This window comes from Cordyceps fumosorosea (assembly GCF_001636725.1).
Source record: "Cordyceps fumosorosea ARSEF 2679 chromosome Unknown scaffold_4, whole genome shotgun sequence".
Lineage (NCBI taxonomy): Eukaryota > Fungi > Ascomycota > Sordariomycetes > Hypocreales > Cordycipitaceae > Cordyceps > Cordyceps fumosorosea.
Window position 1 is genome coordinate 987572 of NW_017387304.1, and position 23209 is coordinate 1010780.

Below are 23209 nucleotides of genomic sequence, written 5' to 3' on the forward strand. Positions count from 1 at the left end.
AACAGACACATGACGCTTTATAAAGGAGACGGTGGAATGCTTTTTGTTCTCTGAGACGCCTAATGTAGCTATATAAAATATCAAGCAAGATGGTATCAAGAAATTATGACCCTAAACATAGCAGAATAAGTAGGCCCAAAATAGAAATGAGAAAGCCCCTTTCTACTTCTTTTCGTCCTTGTCGTCGTCATCATCCGATTCCTCGCTTCCTTCTTCATCGTCGTCCATCTCCCAATCCTGAACCGGCCGGCGGCCTTGCACGACCGGCGCGGCGCCGGCATCGTTGCCCTCACCATTGTCGTCGTTATTGCTATCGTCGTCATCCTTGACCGTGATCGTGCTGCTGCCCCGGAAAAACAGGCTCGACTCGGGGTCCACGGAGCCCGCAGAGGCGGTGTACGGCGGCATGGTCGAGAGCCGCCGGGGCGACAGGGGCCCGAAAAACAGCGAGGGGCTCCAGAGCCGGCCGTCGGCCAGAGGTGAGCCGCCGCCGGCACCGTCGGGTGAGGTCCCGGCCATGGCCGCGCCGTGGCCCTGTCTGCCGCCATAGGTCATTTCGGCGCCATCCTGCTCCGCGTTGAGGGGCGCGTCGGACATGGCCACGCCCTCGTCGTCGTCGTCGTCGTCGTCGTCCACGACAATGACGGGGGGGCCGCCGGGCGGGGGTCCGTCACTGTCGTCGGAGCTGTCGCCCGGACTGTCTTGATCGCTGCCGTGGCCACTATCATTGGGCTCTTCGTGCACGTCCACCCTCCCGTCGTCCCTCTCCGGCTCCATGTGAACAGCGTACTCCACCGCGCAAACCTCCGCCTCGGAGGGCACGTAGGCGGCGCTCAGCGCGCAGAGGTGGCGGAACCGCGCCATGCGCTCGTCCGCGGGCGCCTTGGGCCGGCCCGTGACGTCGTTCATCTGCGCGATAAAGTCGTGGTCGCGGATGCAGCGGTTCGCCGCGCCGCCGTTGAGGAACTCGTCGTAGTCCCAGAACTTGACGGCGTGCGTGCCGCGCAGGCACCACATGTTGTCCATGCCTTGGACGGTGTACATGTTGCGCTGCTGGCGAAAGTTGGCCTGGTTGATCGTGTGGTTCTTGTCGAAGCGCACCTTTCCGAGGATCTCGTGCCGGCGGCGCATGTGCGCCGGGTCGCTGGCGCGCAGGTAGACGCCGACGCGCTTGAGGCGGCGCGCCTCGGGCAGCCAGGAGAGCGGCTGGCTCCGGCGCGAGACGAAGCGGCCGGAGCGGTTGATCTTGAAGAGGACCTCGAAGGAGCCGATCCAGAACAGCTCGATGTCCTGGACGCGCTGCAGGCGCGGGCCGATGCCGCGGGCAAAGCGGCCCAGCTCGCCGAGAGACGAGAAGCAGAACCGGTTCAGCCCGTAGAACAGGTTAGTGGCGATGTAGTGCCACTGCCTGCTGACCAGCAGTGGCGCCAGCAGCTCATTGGGCTTCTGGGCGTAAGTCAGGCTGAACGGGCCCTCGCCGACGAGAAAGCGTCGCAGAAGCCGCAGGTGCGTGCCCTCTGGGTCCAGTTCGTCGTTGGGACGGGCGAGGACGTGGGTTTCGTCGGGGAACTGATGCTCGTCGAGCCGCGAGACGACATGCACCGGCTCGCCGGGGAAGACGAGAGCATACTTTAGTATCTTGATTAGAATGTCTTGTGGGAATGGCCTCTCGAAATGGACCTGGACGGACACAGGTTCGTCGCGCGCCTCGCCGGCCAGGCTCTCTCGCTGGGCTGCGAGCTCTGCCGCGAGCTCGTTGGTATTCGGCGCTCTAAGGCGCAGCATAGGATGAAGCAATGTGGAGGAATTTTCTTCTCTGCATGAGAGTTTGTAAAGATTGGCGTACGATAAACTCTCCTCGTTGCCTCGGAGCATCATGGCAAGCTTGGTTTTCCAGGTCTAATTCTCGGGTTAGCATCCTCTTGCAACGGCGTCGTCGGCCTTCAAGACTCAGCAACTCACTTACCGTTTGGACTTTCCTCGTCCTGTCTCGATTTCGGGATCGCTGCTCCAGCTCACTAAGCTGCTCCCTGGCTTCCCGTAGCCGGGCCCTAGCCAGAGTTCCCGCGACTTGGGCTCGAAGCAGATTTCGTCGGAGTCGTTTGAGCCTCAGCTTTCTTCGAAGTGCAGTCTCTCTTCTGTCTTTGAAAGGCAGTTCGCACGATTTCAAGCAATCTCCTTGGAAATCGACGTCCGGCTGCGAGTCATTGCTGTCATCATCACTGTCAGTGATGTATTCGAGCTGCGGTTCATCCATGGTGGACGAGCAGAGGAGAAGAGAAGGAGTGTAAGGGGAGAGGGGGGAGGAATGAATCTAAAGTAGGAAGAAGAAAGGAAGGGGGGAGGAGGGTAAGGAAGAAAAGGGATGAATTTATAGTAGGATGAAAGAAGAGGTGTTGGCTGGCAGCTGCGCGATGTGTTGGTTTGCAGTTGCACGCAGCTGGCAACCAACCAAACGGAGAACGGAGAACTGCCAGAGATTCTGTTTCATTTTCTTCTCCTTTCCCCAAGGCTTTCTTGACATTTCCACCTCTCGAGGACCTCCCCTTCCACTTCCAAACACATTCACTCCCCCTCCCCCAGCTCCCCCCTCCTCTCCTGCCAGAAGCCCTTGCCATAGCTCACCAGAATCTCCTCTCCCTTTCTGATCCCATCCTTCTTCTTCCTCCCACCACCTCCGCCGCCTAGCACCCACACGCCGACGCACATCTCCCCCCAACGCTCGCACCAGGCCCGCCGAAACTCCGCGTTGGGCCGCTCCGCGACGCCACGGTAGTCGTTGACGAAGCGCGCCTCGTTGCCCTGGCGTGCAGCGTCCACGGCGGCGTCGGCGTCGCGGTCCAGCCACAGGTCGTAGTCGGAGGCGGCATCGGCGCCGGCGGTAGAGTGCACGCGGCCGAGGTAGGCGAGGACGAGGCTGCCGGGGGCGAGGTCGCGCGCGGCGAAGAGGCCGCGCTGGCCGCGGGCCGGGTGCGAGGCGGCGGAGGCGGGGATGGGCTGGATCTTGACGCGCGGGCACGGGAGGGGCGTTTCGGAGGCGGATATGATGGGGGGAGTGTCGGCGGAGGAGGAGGAGGTTGGCTTGGTTCGGATGGCTGCGAGATGGGCAGGTGTCAAGTCTTTGCCGTGGAGCGGGGCCGTGAGGTAGGGAAGATGGTCGGGCCAGTTCTTGGGCAGCGGCGACATGATGAATGATGCTAGGGTTTTGTAGGTAGGTATCTATGAATGTATGTAGGCAGCAGACACCAGAATGAGATGAGGTTACGAGGTAGTTGAAAAGCCAAGGGGAGCGGGTACTTTCCAGCACGTCGGCAGATGTCGCTTTGAAAGTCGTGTCTCGCGCTAGAATTTTTTGAAGAGTCTTTAATTTTGCTATTTTTCTTTGTCCTTTATTATGTTCATGTATTTCTCTGTCCTTCTTGTCCTTTTTATATTCGTTATCCATCTTTTTCCACCTACATCTTGTATTCCTACCCTATATCGCATCATCCCTCTTTACTCAAAAGTCACTTTAATCATAATAATCCCAATATCATCATGTTTTATTGCTCTCCCACTAATTCCATCAATCAAGTAACAGTCAAATGTGCTGCCGCTGCTCCTGCACGAAAATGAGCACCGCCCGTGGTGATGATGATCATGGCCCGCTGGGATCGTGAGGGTGGCGCTCCGTGCAGGCTACGCTGAACGCTATCATGGCCCCGTGCTTCTCATCCGCAGTGCATTTCACGTCCATGCAGTCGGTGACAAACGGTCGCATTATCTCCTGCGCCTCCCCGCCGCACAGGCACTGATTGTCAACCACGCTGCATTTAGTCTTCCTGACGGCGCTCAGGACGCAGTGGCGCTGTGGAACGAAGAGGGGTTAGCTGATGGGACAGATGATCACGGCGCCCCTATTCAGTCGATAGGAGTAGTCAGGCTGGGTCTGGTGAAAATGAAAAGACTCACGGCGCAGGCGGGGAGGAGAAAAATGTTGAAACCGGCGGCGGCGAGGCCGGAGAGGGAGGCGAAGACGAGAGCGGCCTTCATTGTTGCCTGGTTGTGATGGGGGCTGACGATGACGGTGAAGCAAAAAGCGACGGGCTTTTTATAGGAAGAGGAGTGCGGCGGTACGTTTTGTTTATATAGGTGACCTACTGATTGCGGTCTCGACGCGGAGGACTGTTGACGAGGCCAATGTTGTTGGTCGGCCAGGTATAGATGGCCGGAGCAGTATTAGTGCGCCACACTTTCTCAATCCATCACAATTACAGACGTAGAAGAAATGACTGGAATCATGCTATCGTTGGGTTTTAGCAGAAATGGGTATCACGATCCATATATGGCGTCAGGGCGCCACCGCCGTAGGTTTGGGCCGGACCTCAGTTGGTGCTCTGTTAATCGCTGTCCCGGCTTAGTATGGAAGACATTCGAAAACAAAAGAGAGAACTGGGTCAAGTTGTAGCTTCTTATATGCTCAACTGGTCTATTTTGTGTACCGCATCTAAGCAAGCTATCGTAGTTTCAGTTTCGGGTCCCATCGTCGCGCCCACACCTTTTTCTTTTTTTCATATATACAGAAGGTAGCTTCTCTGGGCGCGTCGTCATTCTCTTCCTCTCCTTGCTCCTCCAAACAAGTCTTTGCTGTCATGCTCTACACAACATTGATATTGTATTTGCTCAAATAGGCTGCAAAAAGAACAAAAAACTCACTGCTTCCATGGTCAGTGGACAGCGTTAAACCTGCCACTGGCGGAAGGTGTCCATGACCGTGGTGAAGACGACGAGGAGAATACCGCCTCCAGGGCCAAGACGCAGGACCTATGGGCACGAAGAGTTAGCAAAGGTGAACATGTGCACGAAAATGCTTGGTTTCGCATACCTTGGGGAGGAAGCCCTTGTAGAGAGCACCGAAGCCCTCCTCCTTGAAGACGGTCACGACGCCGGGGAAGGCCCAGTTGTACTTGGGGATCTGACCGGGGACCTTGGGTGTGTTTTGGATTCTGCTCTTGACGACGTCCAGGGGGGTGTTGAGAATGGTGCCGACAGTGCCGCCGACGGCGCCCGACATGAGGTCGTTGGTCATCTTGCCGCTCTTGGTGTCGGCCTTGGGAAGCATCTGGCGGACCTGGAAGATGCAGCCAAAGTAGCCAGCGTTCCAGAGGATGTGGCGCCACATGGTGGACTCAAGGCCCTGGTACATGGTGAGGATGCCCTCGTTGCGGACCGTTTTGACGACGCAGTCGACCATACCCTTGTACTTGCCGGCCGAGGCCTTGTCCTGGAGGCGGATCTTGACGAGCTCAAAGGGGACGACGACGAAGGACTCGGTGGCACCGGCGGTGGCTCCGGTGAGGATGGAGAGGGACTGGTTCATCTGGTTGACGCCAAACATCTTGCGGTAGACCTTGCCCCATTCATCGTTGGCGGCGAACTTGGTGGCTCGCTTGGGCGCCTCCATGAGGATGGGGGCGGAGATGCCGCGATAAAGGCGGGAGAAGCTGGGATGGGGGTCAGCGGACTGCCGTGTTGCTCATCTTTGTGTTGATGGCTGTGGCTGAGGCATACCCTTCATTCTTGATAATCTTGCGGAAGCAGTCGACCATGCCATTGTAGCTCTCGCCGGTGCCGGTGCCGGTTTGCAATTGACTGCTCGTAGATTAGAATTATGTCTCTTGGGAAGGGCATCGACGAAAGGCGCGGGAGAGCAAGCATACACTCGGGTCTTGACGACGTCCAACGGGTACCTGGGCGCGTAGGCGGTTAGCGGGGTGATCTCGGCGAGTTCGGCGTCAATGCCGGCAGGGTTGGCGCAAGGCGAGAAAGGCTCACATGACCAGAATCTAAAGAGAAATGAGTCTGTATTCACTTTAGTGGTTATCGACAGGGAAAGTTACCTCAGAGACACCGGCAATCGCGCCTGCGGTAGAAAAATGTTAGCCATTCAGGTGTCAACGGCAGAGGTCGCAGGTGGCACGAGGGCGACGACAAATGGGCAGGCAGGCGGCACGTACCGGCGGCGAACTGGTAGACAAAGGGAAGGGGCTTTTCCTCGGCCATGTTTACGGGTCGCGACTGGAATTGAGAGTTTTTGGCGTGGAAGACAGTAAAGAAGCGGCGACGATGTTGCGAGGGAAAAACGGCTCCAACGGTGAAAGGTCGGAGAGAGGGCGCACATGGTGGACAGAGAAGTAAGCCCGAGACAAGATCTGCGTGCCACAAGAGTTTAGCCGGGTGGTGACAGGGGCCCTTCTTTTTTGGCTGGCTGGCTGGGCCGCTGCCAGTTGTACCCATTTCCAGGGACTGAACCTTGAACTCCAGGGCCCAACCGCCTGATAAGAACAAGACGATGCGCTAAAAAAAGATGCAGCACAGTAATCTGACCCCAGTCGCGGGGCCTGGTAGAGATGGTGCGCACGCGATGTGTGCAAAAAGTAAGTCAGCAAGGATAATGGTAGTAAGAATACGGGGAAACTGGGGGCAAAGGATTTTACTAGGCATGTACGAATTGTGTACTAACGAATTTCATCTGAACGTGCAGCCAGCTGTATAAGATCCATATGCATGCAGACAGCTTTGTATTGACGGATTTGTCGCTACCTTGTAAGTACGAGGCCACACACCCGCCAACCGTACTTGAGAGATGCTTCCTGCCCGTTCTTGCCAGGCCAGCCACCACTCCCCAATTTAATGTATGGCTGCATTGAAGTCTAACACCTCACGAGTCGTCGACCAACCGACGGCCAATTTTATGCTTTATTTCATCATAATCACAGATATTTGCCCCTATTCTGGGAATGTTGTCGCACGCCTCAGTTGCAGCAACTGCCGCCAACAACGCCCCGGCCCTGTCCTCATCACTCACGCGTCACGTAAATAGGCGCAGGAGCCGTGCAAGCGTCCGAAAATAAACATCACGAGGCACGCCAATACAGCGGCTCCGCATGCAGCAACGGGCAAATAAAAGCCAGCGCTCGCCGACATGTGTCTACCTTATTAGTAGGTAGTCCAACGAGCTGACGCGACTGCCCGCATGCGCCACTGAGAAACCCAATCGAACCTCGAGGGTAGCACAGGTGGCAGCCCTGCCAGGTCATTGGCCAGCGAGGGGAATGGCGCTGTAAGGGCCACTGTTGTGCCGAGTTCTACTGGTTGACCAGCACCTGCCTACTGTGCCTTACCGTAAAACCCGGGGCATGCAAGGTTTCGGTACACCCATGGCACCTCTACCCCGCTGCTTCATCCGCCCTGATCACATGTATTTGCCAGGTAGCAGAGGCAGCTCCTGCCAGGGCTTGCCCGCGACGCGCAAAGAGAACCACCCCCACCATCCTCGCATTACATACATTAATTAAACCGCATCATCGCGACAACCTGCCCGTCTCGTCCTCGTTCTTCCATACGCAGCGCACTCCCATCCGACCCCTTCACTATTCTGCTTCAAAACTTACGCCAGCCCCTTGAGTGCGCCTCTTCAGCTTCTCTGACAACCCTCCCTCCGATATTTCCGTCTACTCCGGCCCCTCAATTCCAACAGCTCCGCCGCATCGTCAACCGCCGCCTCCGACCGCGCGACACGTACACCAGGCCAGCGCCCTCCCTGTCAACCAAACAAGCTCTTCGTCACGCTTCAAATTGCACCTTTAAATACGCCGTGGTCCCCCGAGAACCACAGCGAGGTGCCCTTGCAAGCGTACAGGGCTCGTTTCTGACCTCCCGACCGGCCGATGAGTCACCTGCTGTGGAAATATTACTGGGAAAACGATGTCGACAGGTTTCGACGTCTATTGGACCCTGCCGCCGCGGCAGCGCCTGCCGGATCCAAGAGCCCAGTGATTGGCAGTGCCGGATGGCCCAGCCCGGGTGGCCTTAGCTCTTCGCCGCGCCTCGCGCCCAAGTCGCGCAAGGCTGCCACCAGGTTTAAAGATTCCACCAACACCATTGGAAGGGCCGAGATCAACAGTCGCGACCATTCTGGCCTCACGATCCTGCTGCGCGCCGCCTCCTCGACCGACCCCACCGCTCGAGACTTTGTCCACGCCCTCGTCGAACACCCCGCCATCGACCTATGTGTACAGGACCCCGAGAGCGGCTGGAATGCCCTCCACCGGTCTCTGTACAGTGGCAATGTCTCCATTGCGCGCATCATTCTTGCCAAAGAACGCGAAAACATCCTTTCCGGAACCACCTCATCCACCGGCCGAGTCGGAAGACTCATCAAGACCAAAGATCACGAGGGAAACAGCCCCTTCGACGTTTACAACTCGACAATCGCGACTCGGTCCTTGAACCGAGGCCAGCTTAATGAGGATTCTGACAATGAGTCCGACAGTGGCGAAAGCACGGCAGACTACAACGAACTGTAAGCTGAATCCTTGCGCTCTGAATCTCTCGACCACTTGTTAACCTCCTCGAACAGCGCGAAGTCTGTCCAATTAGCCGCGTCATCCAATGACGGCGACGAGCTTTTTGTGTTTGGGAGCAACAGAAACATGTCTCTTGGAGTTGGTGACGAAGATGACCGCCAGTATCCCGAGCGTATCCACCTCCAGCGCCCAGACGGCCTCTTGCGCCACTTGTACGAGTCCTATCTCGGACAGGAGGATGCTGAACTGATCGCTTCCTCGTTGGAGATCGAGGATATCCCCATCATGGTTCGCAGTCTCCCTCTTCTCATTCAAGACATTGCCATGTCAAAGCTCCACACGGCCGTCTTGACGACCGATCCTGTTAGCAACCTCTTCATCGCCGGTCTTGGTCGAGGTGGACGTCTTGGCCTTGGAGATGAGAATACCCAATTCAGGTTTGTCCCAGTTCAGGGCCCTCTGGCAGACAAGAAGATTCGACAAGTCGCTCTCGGGCAGAATCACTCTATGGCCATCGCTGGCAACGGCGAGCTCTGGACCTGGGGCCTTAACTCCGATTCGCAGCTAGGATACGCGTTACCCCCTCCGACGCGGGCTGATGAGGAGCCCATGAGCTTAATACCACGCCAAGTTTTTGGTACGCTCAAGAAAGAAATCATTCAAGGCGTTGCAGCCTCGACTCTCCACTCAGTTGCTTATACTGGAACTTCACTCTTCTGCTGGGGGCGCAACATTGGACAGCTCGCGCTCATGGACGCCGACTCTCGATCGCTTGACATCCAGACCACACCACGCAGAGTAGCCGCGTCTCTTTTGACGGCGCCGATTGTCATGGTATCGGCCATTGACAAGGCGACCACCGTCTTGTTGGCTAATCACAACGTTTGGGTATTTACCAACTATGGTTACAACTTGGTCAAATTCCCAACTCCTGACGTCTTTGCCAACCACAATCTCACGTTTTACGCTACTAGACGCGAGACGGGGAGAAAAGACATCGTTTCCATCGCATCTGGTGGAGACACCATTGCTGCCGTCACATCTCGGGGCGATCTGTTTACCATGAGCGTCAATAGCAAAGGCGACTTGGATCAACCCAACGGATCTACTACAAACCCCTCCAAGATCAAAGGCGCAGTTTCACAACCTCAGTGCGTGTGGGATTCTCGCAAAGACGGTGTCACATCCATGAGCGTTGGAGAGCATGGCTCTGTCATCATCTGCACCGAGTCTGGCGCTGTATGGAAACGAGTGAAGCGTACCAAAGGAAACCTGTTGTCCGGTGCTGGTGCGAAAAAGAAAGACTTCAAGTTCGAGCGTATCCCCTACATTACCAATTGTACCAAAGTGCGAAGTTCGACTTTTGGTGCCTTCGCTGCCATTCGAAAGGACAGCAAGGTCATGGCCGAGGAAATTTCGGTTGCGAAGCCATCCATTTGGGAGGACATTGGCTCCCTCCTCTGCTTGAACGACTTTGAGGCATCCATGGCTAAGCCTGATCCGAAGGACCCGAGAAAGGCCTGGGACAAGGCAATTGCCAGAGAAAAGCACAGCCATGTTGTTCACGAACTGCTGAAATCGTCAGATCTTGAATCGGACCTTGCGTACATGCTTGACTCGACACAATTTGACAATATTGACCTTCGGGTCTGCACTACGGCCACGCCCGATATCAAGATTCCGGTGCACGGCTGGCTACTCTCTGCTAGGAGTCCCGTCGTGCTTGGTGCCCTTTCCAAGTTTCGCCGGGGCGGCGGCGGCCAATCAAACGAAGATGTCTTTACACTAAGCGAAGATGAGGGCAGTATTCTTGTGACTTTCCAGCAGATTGATATACTCACCCTGCTGAATGTTGTGCTTTTTGCATATCTCGACACAACGATGCCCGTTTGGAAATACACCAAAGAAGCGATCCCCCTTGCCCACCGCCACCGACAAGTCAGAACCGAACTTATGAAACTGGCAACGAGGCTGCAAATGCCGAAGCTGGAGAGCGCGGCCCGTCTACAGGGGAGCGTTGAGCATTCATTGGACTCGGATCTTCAAAGCGCCATTTCCGATAAGCGTTTCTTTGAGGATGGTGACATCTTGGTACAACTGGATGGCGAGGACATACCTGTTCATAGTCAGCTTGTTTGCCAGAGATGTCCCTTTTTCGAAGGCATGTTTCATGGACGCTCGCAAGGTGGATGGCTCACAACCAGACGTCTGGGTCAAACTGCTGAGGACCTTATAGAAGTCGATCTTCAGCATGTCAACCCGGAAACATTTATGATGGTCATACAGTACATCTATGGTGATGTTGGCGAGGACCTCTTTGAGGACGTGACGTCTGCATCTCTCGATGAGTTTTCTGAAACTGTCTTGGACGTCATGGCCACTGCAAACGAGCTGATGCTCGATCGACTTTCACAGTCCTGCCAATCTGTTATCGGAAAGTTTGTCACCACGCGGAATATTGCCAACTTGCTCAACGAAATTAGTCCCTGTTCGGTCACTGAGTTCAAGGACGTTGGACTAGAGTACATTTGCTTGCAGCTGGAAAACATGCTGGAGAACGGTAACCTCGACGGCATGGACGAAGAGGTACTCTTGGATCTTGATGAAGTTGTGCGCGAGAATCAGCTTGCCCGTTTACCCTTTGTGCGAAGTGGACGTGCAGAATTGCTTCTGCATGAGAAGTACCCAGATCTCCTCGTCGATATTGAAGAAGAGCGCCAACGCCGGGTAAAGGAATTCGCTTTCAAGGCCACCCAACGCCAACGAGATGAGGAGAAGAAGCTTTCTTCATCCTACCGTGCGCGCTTCGGCAGCTTGGATGAGGTGGCAGCCTTTCCCAGAACGCCCGATGCTGGTCGACGCAAGTCAAACTTCGCCCGAAACGAGCCCTTCAGCCCCAATCTTCGGCCCAAAGAATCGCATGGAGATCTCATCTTTGATATGGACGAAGATGTGGCCAAGTATGGCGCTGCATCTTCTCCCGGTGCGCTGTCTCCTATTCCTCCGCTAGATCTGGATGTGGAACCTATGGCTCAACTTCCTGAGGCTGCTTGGCAGCAGCCCAAAAAGAAGCATTCGGTCTCATTCTCCAAGTCGCCCAGCTCCTCTGCCCCCATTCCGGCGATGTCAACATCTCGAAAGTTGGACGGAACCCCTCTTACGCCGCTTACTAATTCAGCGCGGAAAGCAAGCGGCCCTTGGGCCTCGCCGGTGCTGTCCACTACGAAGTTAGATCTACGAGGAATCATGTCTGAGGCATCTCCGAAGCCAACATCTGCACTGGCGGCAAGTCTAGCGGCTGCATCCAAGGATGCGCCGTCGCCAAAGGCTCCGGTAAAGATGTCACAAAAGGAACGCAAGAGACAAATGCAGAAGCACGCAGAGCTCCAAGTCTCGGCAGAAAATGAAAAGATCAGCAGTAAGCCTTGGCAGCCAGTATCATCAGGCGGCAGTCCAGCGCCATGGAAGGCCGCATCGCCCGCCCCCAAGGTATCGCTACAGGAGGCCATGGCTTTCGAGTCGCAAAAGCGCGGGCTGGTTCCCAATGCCAAGCCTCTTGTTGCTGCCGAGACGGAGCGTGAGGTCAAGCGCCGCACAGCGTCGCCAGATACCAAGTTTTCCGGGCAGAACCGCAACCGACGCGCGGCAGCAGACTCGCCGGCGTCGACTAGCAAGCAAGCGGCAAGCCGACTCGTCCCGCACTCCAAGTCGTACATTACGCGGGAGCGCAAGGAGGAGCCGCTGGCTGGGGCGACGTTGGCCGACATCATCGGGCAGCAGGAGCGCGAGCAGGAGCTGGTCAAGGAGGCTGTGGCAAAGCGATCCCTGCAGGAGATTCAGCAAGAGCAGGCGTTCCAAGAGTGGTGGGACCAGGAGAGCCGCCGCGCGCAGGAGGAGGAGCAGCAGCGCTCAGCGCGGCCGGCGCGGGAGAGAGGCGACGGAGGCGCTGGTAAGCGCGGGAGAAGAGCCCGTGGCGGCGGCGGCGGAGGAGGGGCTAGCACTGGTCATGCTGGTGCTGGTTGGAGCAAACCGAGCAAAGGCAAGGAAGCCGCCGACAAAGGAGAGACACCACGCAGGGCAACGCCGGGCTCCAGGTCGCGTGGAGGAGACAAGGTTGCAGCTGGCAAGGGCGCAGCTGGGAGAGGTGGCAAGAAGTGAGAGGGGGTTGGTTGACGTGTAAATATGAGGGGTTTTTGAATCTTGGCGCTGGGTGATTTGTTAAATACTTTGGCGTTTCATGGCTGCTTACTTATAGTTGAACAGCCAACCTCGATACAGGACTTCAAGGGATTTGTTTATTTGTTTTGGTAGAAGTTATTGTTACTATATACGAATTATTGCTAGAGGCTGTCATGTGGCTTGCTTGTATTGTAAGTAGGACAAGTTAATCGGCTGGCTATGTAAAAGGCTTACCTATAATCTTGAGTGCTTGCATACGTCTCGCGCTGCAATTTCAACTTTATAGTTATGTATATTATTTTCAATGTTTTTACTCTTCCTATCTTTCTTGTCTTTTTCATCTTTTTGATATTCCCAGTCTTTTTTATCCTTTTTATCCTTTTTTATCTTTTTTAAATCTTTTTTTATCTTTTTTACCTTGATTACTATTTGTATGTCTTCTCTTGACGAGAACTCCCTAGAGTCGTATGCAGTAGACACAACCTTTGAAAGGGACACCTGTAACTTTGGTTGATGCTTGCTTGTTTGTACTGAATACCAAGCGGCAGCGTCTCGCGCCAAGATCGTGGCAGTGCCTTTTTGAGTTGCCCTTTGGGCGAGTTTATCCAGTTCGGAACTTGCCAACACATTGGGCGTCGGGCTTTTTTTTTTCCCAGTCAGTCATTATTCGGTTTGGCGTCGTCATCTCTCAGGTACATACATAGATGTAGTACATGGAGGTACTATGTTGCAAATCAGTCTCGCCTTTTTTTCTTTTGCCACGCGGCTCACCACCTCCTGAGGTACCAGTAGATCAGTTATTCTGTCATCGGCCTCGTCTTAAATGCAAACGTGAAATCGATGTAGAATTCCGTAGGTATGTAATTATCATCACAATAGACTCGCAAATGCCCGCCATCTGCACACCACCAGGGCTGCAGCAGCTGGCTGGCAACATCAGCCCACTCAGCCATGCATCACCGTTATTTGCTGACACCGTGGTTCCGTCCAGCTGTGCGACCTGCGAGCCCATGAAATCAATTGCCTGGTGCTGCCAATTACGAGTAAGTTGGGGAGGCAAATTGATGACGACTCCAGCCTAAAATAAAGACTATGAGGGCAGTCACACGAGGCAGCGGCGACAGCCTTTTAAAGTTGCGCTACAGCAGAGTTGTGCACTGCAGTGGGTTGTGCGCTGTAGAACCCCCCTATAACTGCCCTAAAACCAAGTGGTAGCGCCAAGAAGAGCACCAGCCAACGTTGTAATAATAAGGTCCCCTCTTTCTTTCTGCCTTCCTTCTATATATGCATGTACTGTAGGTACATACATACATTAGTAGGTACCTTCCTTTCTCTCATTCCAAGCCACAACCCACCACGAGTCACGACTTGGCCCAAGCCTGGCGCTACTGAATTAATTATCCCCGACCTCTCCAAGCCATTCTCCGCCAACCCAACGCTCATATCGCCAACCTCTTCTTCCCCTCCATCATCGCCATCAGCACCCGCGCCAGCCCAACACCAAACCCATCGCCTTTTCCCTCCTTGAAACACTGCGTCCGCCAGCGATTTCTCCCTTTCGCCGCCTCCAGACACAAAAAAAAAAGCCCGCGCGACACCATCGATTCGACAGCCCCGGCGGCTCGGCTTAGCGTCGGCGTGGCAGTGACGACGCTCGCGGCGCTCCAAAAACCACCGCTTGCCACTTTCTCCAGCCATACTGGCACCCTTCCGCAGCAACCGCAAGCTCCTCTCGCGAGGCATCACAGTCGCCCACCATGTCCAAGGTTATGCGGAGCATCAAAAATGTCACCCATGGGTACTCTAGCATCCAGGCCAAGGTCCGCGAAGGTTCGTTTTTTGTCCCGCCCACCGTCGCAGCTGTCCAGCGCCTCCATCTCCGGCCACCACCATCACGCTGCCCGTCTCCCCTGCGCATCCCGTTCTGACTCTCCTTCTCTTTCCCGACAGCGACCAGCAACGACCCATGGGGCCCGACCGGCACGCAAATGAGCGAGATTGCTCAAATGACCTTCAACACGTAAGTGCACCTGCGCCCGCCTCTTGGCCGCCCTATGCCTCCCTCTCCTGTCGCGGCATATACGTGCGGGGCTCGCAACTGACCATGCTCGCCACCCGACCAGTTCGACCGAGTTTTACGAAATCATGGACATGCTCGACAAGCGCCTCAACGACAAGGGCAAGAACTGGCGACACGTTCTCAAGGCCCTCAAGGTCCTCGACTACTGTCTGCACGAGGGCTCTGAGCTCGTAGTAACCTGGGCCCGCCAGAGCCTTTACGTCATCAAGACTCTACGCGAGTTTCAGTACATTGACGAAGACGGCCGCGATGTTGGCCAAAACGGTACGATATTGACTTGAATGCGCTCCAAACAAAAAATCAATCAAGACTTCTGGCTAACTCACCCGACTCAACAGTCCGCGTCGCTGCCAAGGAACTCACCTCTTTAGTTCTCGACGAGGAACGCCTTCGTGCCGAGAGGACCGACCGAAAGTCCTGGAAGTCTCGGGTTACCGGTCTCGAGGAATTTTCCCCCGAACACATGGGCTCTTCCTCGCAGCCCCAGCGCAGGCCCAACCGACGCCCGCAAAACGAGGACGAGGACGCCGAATACAGGCTCGCCCTAGAAGCCAGCAAGGCTCAGGAGGAGGAAGATCGCAAAAAGCGAGAAAGCAGACAGGGCGATGCCGTTGACCCCGATTTGGAAAAGGCCCTGAAGTTGAGCAAGGAGGAGGAGGAACGACGGCGGCGCGATGTCGAGGACCAGAATGCCAATGCACTGTTCGGTTTCGACGAGCCTGCGCAGCCTTCGCAGCCCCAACCCACCGGCCTCAACCAGGGCTATCAGCAAGGCAATCAGGTCAACTTTATGGGTAACCCCATCGATCAAAACCAGTTGATGGGCCAGCCTACAGGATACATGCAGAACCCCTACCAGACCGGCATGATGCCAAACCAAACTGGCTTTCCCAACTATAGCAATAATGGTTTTGGTATGCAGCAGACGGGCATGGATCCATACGGTCAGCAGCAGCAACAGTCGATGCCCTCATTCCAGCAATCACAACCCACCGGTTTCAACCCATACGTACAACAGCAAATGCAGCCCCAGCAGCCCACCGAGCCTTCTCCTCAACCTGGCAGCAACAATCCTTGGGCCACGAACCAGTCTCAGCAATCCCTCAAGCCTATGCCGACCGGCTCCAATAACCCGTTCGCCCAGTTCAACAACCGTCCCCAGGCCGCGTCCCCCGTATCGACACTCTCAGCGCTCCCAGAACAGAAGACGCTGTCCACCTTTGGTCAGCAGCAGCCACAATTCACACAGCCGCAGCCGCAGATGAACTTCAATCAACCCCAAGCCGGCCTCAACGCCCAGCCCAAGAAGGAGCTTAGCGAGCATGAGAGCAGGCTCAACGCCCTCCTCGCGTCCGGCGACGGCATGGACACGTACGGAAACACGGGCGATCTCCGCATCCCCGCGCAGCACACGGCCCCCGGCATGTTCATGAACAGCGCCGGTTCCGGCGCTGCCAGGCTGCAGGCCGAGGCTACGGGCAGCAACCCTTTTATGCGCCAGCAGTTTACAGGCATGCCTAGCATCAGCTACGGGGGGCAGAACGGCCAGCAAATGAACAACAACCCCTTTGGAGCCCAGCAGCAGCCGCAACGGCAGCAACAGCAACCGGGCCAAGATTTGATTCAGTTTTAACCTGCGTAGCGGTGGAATGGGGGCTGAAAAAAACGAGGGATAAGGAAACGATACACAACTCGACTGCTATTTTTCTCATATTTCCCTTGTTTTACGCTTTGTTCTTACTTTTACCATTATTGCCGTACACTTTGCGCGTTGATGTTGGCTTTTCTTGCTTCTTTGTCCAAGAAAAAATTGTGTGCAAGTTTTTTTCGTCTGTTTATAAACTCTCATGATTTCTATTAACACCCATCATTATCCCATCCTTTCCTTGTATACCAGCATGGCAACTCAACCACCGTTACCATCAAGAATTTTCAACTGCCAGATCTGTGCTTCACTTTGTGGTTTTTTGCCTGAAATTTCTTCATTTGGCTGCGCTGTTCCCGCTTAAAAAGCATGTAAGAACGTGATCGGGAACCGATAGATGAGACTGCTGCTGCGTTTCTTGCAGCGCGGCCAACCGGATGACGAGCTCAAGGAGTGACAATGATGTCGTGACGGAGCTGAAGAGGCTGTTGTTTGGCGGCGGCGCGCTTTGAGTGACGCTGCTGATTGTCGTATACTGAAACTGCGATGTGTCTTGGTTACACTCAACGCTGTCCTGGTCGGGGTTTGGTGGCCTTGGCTGGTCCAAGACTGCGTTATCCGTGGCCTCGCCATCAATTCCCAGTTCAGATTCGTCACTCTCCGTTTGCGTAGACTCTGTATCGCTCTGGTCAGGTTGGTTGTCGTCGGATAGATTTCCTGGGTACATTTCGAGAGCTATCCACTCAGGATCAAGATAGGACGGGAATTGAGAGCTTTGCGCCGCCGGGGCAGTATCCGGCTCGCCGCCATCCCGGACACCGACCTCCGTTGCGCTGCATTCGCCAAGAATTTGACAGTCTACGTGATGCTGCGTGTCGTCCTCTGGTGGCGTGTTGGGTCTTGGTGACTTGCATGCATCGACCGCCGAAGCCGTTTCTCTTTTGAGTAATAGTATCGGGGTGCCGCAGGCCTCCAAGTCATCTTTGATGTTGAGAATGGCGGCGGAATTCGTGTACAGAAGCTTGGTGATTTCGGGGAGTGGTATTAAATCCGACGCGCTGGATTCCGCCGAGCTGCTTAGGGTGTCGTGCAGCCTCCCGTCGTCTCTGTCCTCTGCGATTTCAAGCTGGTATGAGTACGCTGAGGGAGTGTTTAGTCCAATTTGCTGCTTCTGATGCGACGGGCATAGTGTGCGATGGAGCCGTAGACGGGCTTTATGCAGGACCTCTTGCCAGGTGGGCTTCCTAACGTTGTCCAGATCGAGACTCTGAGCAGCAGCGCGGCCGGAGGCTTCCCCAGCTTGCGTGTACGAGTAGCCTTTAAATATCATGTACACCGAGACGACGAAATCGGGCCCGACCTGCACCGTCGTCCGCGGGTTGGTCATGAAGTGGCTGTCGGCGATCATGTGAAAGGCGCTGGCCTGGAGCATCCGCGAAGGCGAGACGGAATCGGGCAGGCTCGTCGACAGGCTCTCACCAGACGTCGAGATGGCCAGCTGCAGAAGCGGTATGCTTCCGTTGATCCGATCGATGAGTGCATGGACATCCGTCATCAACCGACGGATCGTCGCCTGGTTGGTTTCGGGAGCGGTCAGCGAGGCGATTTTGCGGCCGAGCAGGGCAATCTCCTTTTGAATCGACGTCGTGAGTGCCAGTGCCGACTCGAGCGCGCTATTCCCCTGTCCTGACCTGAGCTCGATCAAGTTGATTGCTGGCGTGATGATCTAGAGGGGGGGTTCTTCCGTCGTTAAAAGAGCAAGGGCATAATGAGAAAGCGAAGGAGAAAATAAAGGTCTGGAACTTTGTACACCAAGAAATGTATCGCGTTTACCTGGATTTTACAGTCTAGGTCACCCTGGAGCTTTCTTAGTTCATCGGACAGCTGCTCGTCGCTTACGGTCGTGAGAAGGTGCGAGTACTGCTTCAGCGCGTAGGACGATGTGAAGACGATGCCCGATCTTACGGCGAGTTTCATGGCCTGCATGCCGACTAGGGAGAGGAACTGTTCCATGATGTGTATTTCTGCGTTTCTTTTGTATGAGTAGCTGAGCTTCAAAGAGTTTTCAATTGTTTGCAGCCCTTCCAAAGACTGTTCGTATGCCGGTGCCCAAGGCATTCAGTCACTTCTGCCTGCGCGTCTACACCGAGTCAGTGTACAGTGCGAATATTGCAGTTAGCCCCTCTGCAATCAATCCCGCACAGTCTAAAGCCGCAACGTCTCAAGGAATCGAAAGTTGAAACCTGTAAAACGGTTGAGAGTCATTGATAATTTCACAAAAAAAACCGAAAAGAAACAAAGAAACTGTTCATCACCAATATTTTCTTCTAAAATATAGTGCTAATAAAGCGTGTCTCACTGTACTGCCCCTCCACAACATATCCCCGCGACAGTCTTCATGGTGGGGCTCGAATTTTCACCACGCACCCTCTTCTGCCAAGGCATAAACAGCAGTCAGGCTTCAACACTGACTCAGTCTGCTTGGAAGCCTTAGCTCTCGTGGGCATCTATATATTTGCTTGGAGATTCTTGTTTTGCCAAACGCAGCGGCCCCCCGACGAACCGACCGAACCTGTCGACGCATAAACCTCGAGTAGCAAGCGCCTCTCGAAATTTCTCCCCCACCACTCGTGTCGCAACCACTTTATCCAGCCTACTCGCTTCGCATCTACGCCGCAAATATGTCGAACCTCAACTCCTGGGAAGATGATCCGTCGGCTCAGGACGAGAACCTCTCTCGCCAGGCTCAGCAGCAGCTTAACATGAACGCGGGCAACCAACAGCAGCAGCAGGGCGGATTCCGCCCAGCCATCGCTTCGTTCCAGCCCGGCGCCACGAGTTTCCAACCCGGTGCTCAGAGCTTTACTCCTGGACAGCAATACGGGGGAGGATATGGCCAGCAGTATCAGCAGCAGCAGCAGTACTACCAGCAAGGATACTACCCTCAGTACGGTCAGGGTCAGGGAGGACAGCAATTCAACCAGTACAACCAGCAGCAGGGCTATGGCGGCAACTTCAGCCAAGGATACAACCAAGGACAAGGTTTGTTTTGACTACACGTATAATGAGTCTATGCAGCTCACAAATGATTCAGGATACCCCCAATACGGTCAGCAGCAGGCGCAACAGGCCAAGCCTCAAGCTCCCAAAGCCCCGGCCGCTCAGGCAGCTCCTTCAGCATCCACCGCTCCGAAGCCTGTCGCCACCAAGCAAGGCGGCGCCAAGGTTCTCAGCATCGGTGGTGAACCCGCGGCCAAGCCCAAGGTCGCCAAGGTGCTCTCCATCGGCGGATCAGCTACCCCGCCCAAATCTGAGGAGAAGGCTGAGATCAGGACCGATACGAAGCCGGAGCCTACCGACAAGCCCGAAGCAGGACAGAAGACGACAGCCGCCAAGGCGATCGAGAAGACGGGCGAGAAGACGACTGCCCCCAGCGGACGTACCTCGCCCACTCCTTCGTCCGGTCGCGCCAGCCCGTCTGGGGCTGAGAAGAAGCCCCAGCGCGAGGCCGACGCTGTTGCAAAGGAACAAGCCGCCGACGTCGACGATGAGACGCTCAAGGAAATTTACGGCAAGGAGCACGTCAACGTCATCTTTATTGGCCACGTTGATGCCGGTAAATCTACTCTCGGTGGTTCAATCCTCTACGCCACTGGCATGGTGGATGAGCGTACCATGGACAAGTACAAGAAGGAAGCCAAGGACCTCGGTCGTGAGACTTGGTATCTGTCATGGGTCATGGACCTGACCAAGGAAGAACGTTCAAAGGGCAAGACTGTCGAGGTTGGCCGCGGTTTCTTCGAGACGGAGAAGCGCAGATACAGCATTCTTGACGCCCCTGGCCACAAGACCTATGTCCCCAACATGATTGGCGGTGCCTCCCAGGCTGATGTTGGCATTCTGGTCATCTCGGCCAGAAAGGGCGAATATGAGACTGGTTTCGAGCGTGGTGGTCAGACTCGCGAGCACGCCATGTTGGCCAAGACACAAGGTGTCAACAAGCTGATTGTCGTCATCAACAAGATGGATGACCCTACCGTCGAGTGGTCGCACGAGCGCTACCTGGAATGCACAACCAAGCTTGCGCAGTTCCTCAAGGGAACAGGCTACAACCTGAAGAACGATGTCTTTTTCATGCCTGTCGCTGCGCAAACCAGCCAGAACATCAAGGACCGCCTGCCCAAGGGCAAGGCTCCGTGGTACGACGGTCCATCACTGCTCGAGTACCTCGACAGCATGACTGCGCTGGAGCGTAAAATCAACGCTCCCTTCATGATGCCCGTCAACGCCAAGTACAAGGATCTTGGCACTATGATTGACGGCAAGATTGAGGCTGGTGTTATCAAGAAGGGCATGAGCCTTGTCATGATGCCTCGCAAGCAGAACGTGGAACTCTCTGCGCTTTACGGAGAGCAGGAAGAGGAAGTTCCCGTGCTCCAGTGCGGTGACCAAGTTCGCCTGCGTCTCAAGGGCATCGAGGAGGAGGAAATTCTGCCCGGCTTCGTGCTGTGCTCGCCAAAGCGTCTTGTGCACTGCGTGTCCGAGTTTGAGGCGCAGATCAGAATCCTGGACCTCAAGAGTATCCTGACGTCTGGGTTCAACTGCGTCCTGCACGTGCACTCGGCGATTGAAGAGGTTACGTTTTCGGCTCTGCTTCACAAATTGCAGAAGGGAACGAACCGCAAGAGCAAGCTCCCTCCGACGCACGCGAAGAAGGGTGACAGCATCATTGCTCGTATGCAGGTGATTGGAGGAGCTGGCGCCGTATGCGTGGAGAGGTTTGAAGACTACGCGCAGATGGGTCGTTTCACGCTCCGTGACCAGGTAATTCCAATTGCGAAGATTCGACAGCGCCGTACAATGATGCTAACACTTGCCTGCAGGGTCAAACCATCGCCATTGGCAAGATTACGAAGCTGATTCTGGATGAGTAAATGATGAAATGCATGTAGCCATTGTGTAACGGGGCAGTATACGGGAGGCGGATAGGATGGCTATGCAAGAATGAGGAGGAAACTAAAAGAAAAGCACATAGCATCGGATGTTGTTGTTGTTGTCAAGCTCAGTACCACGGATAGTTTGGGAGCTTCAGGGATGACGGAAAGACGATTTTTTAAAGAATAGATGATGCAATGACGATTTAACCAAAAGCACGTGCCGGAAATGTGAAGCGGTGTATAGCAGGAGCGTCTCCGGGGGGGCGCAGCCGGAGGTGAAGCGGTGTGTGGCAGGCGGGGTTTCGGAGGGGTGAAGTCGGAAGCGGAGCAAGTGACCGGAGCCGGGTTTTGCGGATTGCGGAACGCGGAAAAGCATACATGACGACAAGAAGAGCTTTCACCGCAGGACTTGAAATGCCGGGATAAACAGGGCGAGTAGAATCCACACATGTACCTTGCACAGTTGGAAAACAAATCTGCGGCGCATTTGGATGGAGAGAAGTGGGGGAGGGGGGTGGTTGTCAACAGGCTAGAACTTCACGATGACTTCAATGACGAAAAAGCAAGGGGGGCAAGGAAAATCATGGCAAAGCCGCCTCATGGAGCCGAACCTGGAATTTGTCGAGCCGACGGGGGTACAGACGGTTGAACAGGGGGGAGGTATTGTCGGAAGGATACGGGAAAATTGCACGGCAGGATGATGCTTGAGAAACGTAATGGACGATGGATGATGTGAAGAGCATCAAAGTGCTGAGAGGACGAAAATGAACCGGGGGCGAAGGAGAGCAAAGGCCAGGCAGGGCGAGACGGAGGCTCTGCCGTGAACCGAGACGGTACGGTGGTCGACCGACGCAAAGACTGGAGTGGGGGGACGGAGGGGGGGGGGGGAGGAGGCTCTGCCAAAAAGTCCAGTTATTTTATTCTAGATTACAAAGTTCTGACCTAGTCGCAGTAGCCAGTGGACTTACGGTGGGTTTTGTTAATGAATTGAATATTAACGGGGTAGTCAGTTTTGGCAGGGGGGGGTGGGAGTGCTGCGATGCGACGCAGAACGGCAAACCCGGGACGGATAGGAAGGAAAAGGAACGTTGATGGACGGACGTTTGGGTTTCGGGTAGGTGTTTTTTTTTTTGACATGTGTCAGTGGCAAACGAGCGGCAGTGCCGGGCAAGGCAAGGGATAGGACGGCTAAAAGAGGCAGGGAATAAGGCCCTGGCGAAACACGTAGTAGATAGGGAATGAATGTCACGTAGATAGGAGCAAGTAGGGATATCGACTGAAAGCAGGTGAGCCTGGCGCAGCAGCCGCGTCAACTGCCACATGGGGGGACGAGGACTCGGATCGGGACGGAGAGAGAGGAACGATCTTGTTAGGCAGCCTACTGGGAGAGGGGGTGCGTGGCGATAAGGCAGAAGAGACGGGTGATAGATAATGAGAGGCGAAGAGCAGGATACAGGTAAGAGGCGAAACGGACGGAAACGGTGGGAGAGAACGGTGGAAGGAAACGGAAGGGGTGTGTGGATGGGACGAGATAACGGTCAACAGGGTGAAATAGAATGGGATGGATGAATGCCTGGGAGCCTGGCGTCGATACGGAGATTGAGTATGTAGATAAGGCGCGGGCAGCTTTCTGGTGTTGGTGTCTGGGGGCGGTCTGATAAGAGGTGTGTGTGATGGAGAAGAGGAAAATCTGGGGATGGTTGCCTGAGTCACAAGGCCATCCATTCATTTGTATATAATGTTGATGATGTTTCCCCTTATGGCAGCTGCTTTGATGTAGGAAGAAAGACTCGGCTTTTGTTTCTCACGTACGAGGGAACTGATTGGTGATGGATCATGGTTCATCATCCATGATCAGTGGCCTTTGGGTATTGACGACAGACCGCCCAAAGTAAGAAAGAAAATGTAGGGTAGGTTGCGGTTGGGTAGAGGTGCATAGTAGCATATTAGAATGGCGGACTATTTTGGTAATTTTTGCGCCAATTTTTTTTTTTTTTTTTTTTTGTTTTTTTTTTTTTTT

General features: G+C 54.9%; 8 protein-coding genes across 8 annotated transcripts; 3 read left to right on the plus strand and 5 right to left on the minus strand.

Annotated features, from left to right (window-relative positions):
- Window positions 1-162: 162 nt before the first annotated feature.
- Window positions 163-2257, minus strand: ISF_02499 (hypothetical protein; the record flags this gene model as incomplete). The annotated part of the gene is made up of 2 exons (XM_018846105.1): window positions 163-1899; window positions 1967-2257. 2 exons carry the CDS (start codon window positions 2255-2257, stop codon window positions 163-165), a joined length of 2028 nt encoding a protein of 675 aa, XP_018706812.1.
- Window positions 2258-2565: 308 nt separating this feature from the next.
- ISF_02500 (SET domain protein) lies at window positions 2566-3186 on the minus strand (the record flags this gene model as incomplete). Its single annotated transcript, XM_018846106.1, has 1 exon — window positions 2566-3186. The coding sequence occupies one exon, from the start codon at window positions 3184-3186 to the stop codon at window positions 2566-2568; it is 621 nt and encodes a 206-aa protein (XP_018706813.1).
- A 451-nt stretch (window positions 3187-3637) lies between these two features.
- ISF_02501 (Extracellular membrane protein, CFEM domain protein) lies at window positions 3638-4032 on the minus strand (the record flags this gene model as incomplete). The annotated part of the gene is made up of 2 exons (XM_018846107.1): window positions 3638-3847; window positions 3952-4032. 2 exons carry the CDS (start codon window positions 4030-4032, stop codon window positions 3638-3640), a joined length of 291 nt encoding a protein of 96 aa, XP_018706814.1.
- Window positions 4033-4719: 687 nt separating this feature from the next.
- Window positions 4720-6042, minus strand: ISF_02502 (mitochondrial 2-oxodicarboxylate carrier 2; the record flags this gene model as incomplete). The annotated part of the gene is made up of 5 exons (XM_018846108.1): window positions 4720-4803; window positions 4865-5483; window positions 5551-5631; window positions 5700-5841; window positions 5997-6042. The coding sequence occupies 5 exons, from the start codon at window positions 6040-6042 to the stop codon at window positions 4720-4722; spliced, it is 972 nt and encodes a 323-aa protein (XP_018706815.1).
- A 1667-nt stretch (window positions 6043-7709) lies between these two features.
- Window positions 7710-12506, plus strand: ISF_02503 (BTB domain and ankyrin repeat containing protein; the record flags this gene model as incomplete). The annotated part of the gene is made up of 2 exons (XM_018846109.1): window positions 7710-8344; window positions 8402-12506. 2 exons carry the CDS (start codon window positions 7710-7712, stop codon window positions 12504-12506), a joined length of 4740 nt encoding a protein of 1579 aa, XP_018706816.1.
- A 1778-nt stretch (window positions 12507-14284) lies between these two features.
- Window positions 14285-16240, plus strand: ISF_02504 (Epsin-like protein ent1/2; the record flags this gene model as incomplete). Its single annotated transcript, XM_018846110.1, has 4 exons — window positions 14285-14357; window positions 14478-14547; window positions 14651-14871; window positions 14946-16240. The coding sequence occupies 4 exons, from the start codon at window positions 14285-14287 to the stop codon at window positions 16238-16240; spliced, it is 1659 nt and encodes a 552-aa protein (XP_018706817.1).
- A 349-nt stretch (window positions 16241-16589) lies between these two features.
- ISF_02505 (Ran GTP-binding protein) lies at window positions 16590-18265 on the minus strand (the record flags this gene model as incomplete). The annotated part of the gene is made up of 2 exons (XM_018846111.1): window positions 16590-17978; window positions 18086-18265. The coding sequence occupies 2 exons, from the start codon at window positions 18263-18265 to the stop codon at window positions 16590-16592; spliced, it is 1569 nt and encodes a 522-aa protein (XP_018706818.1).
- A 668-nt stretch (window positions 18266-18933) lies between these two features.
- On the plus strand, window positions 18934-21186 carry ISF_02506 (eukaryotic peptide chain release factor GTP-binding subunit; the record flags this gene model as incomplete). Its single annotated transcript, XM_018846112.1, has 3 exons — window positions 18934-19294; window positions 19347-21076; window positions 21136-21186. The coding sequence occupies 3 exons, from the start codon at window positions 18934-18936 to the stop codon at window positions 21184-21186; spliced, it is 2142 nt and encodes a 713-aa protein (XP_018706819.1).
- Between the last annotated feature and the right edge of the window lie 2023 nt (window positions 21187-23209).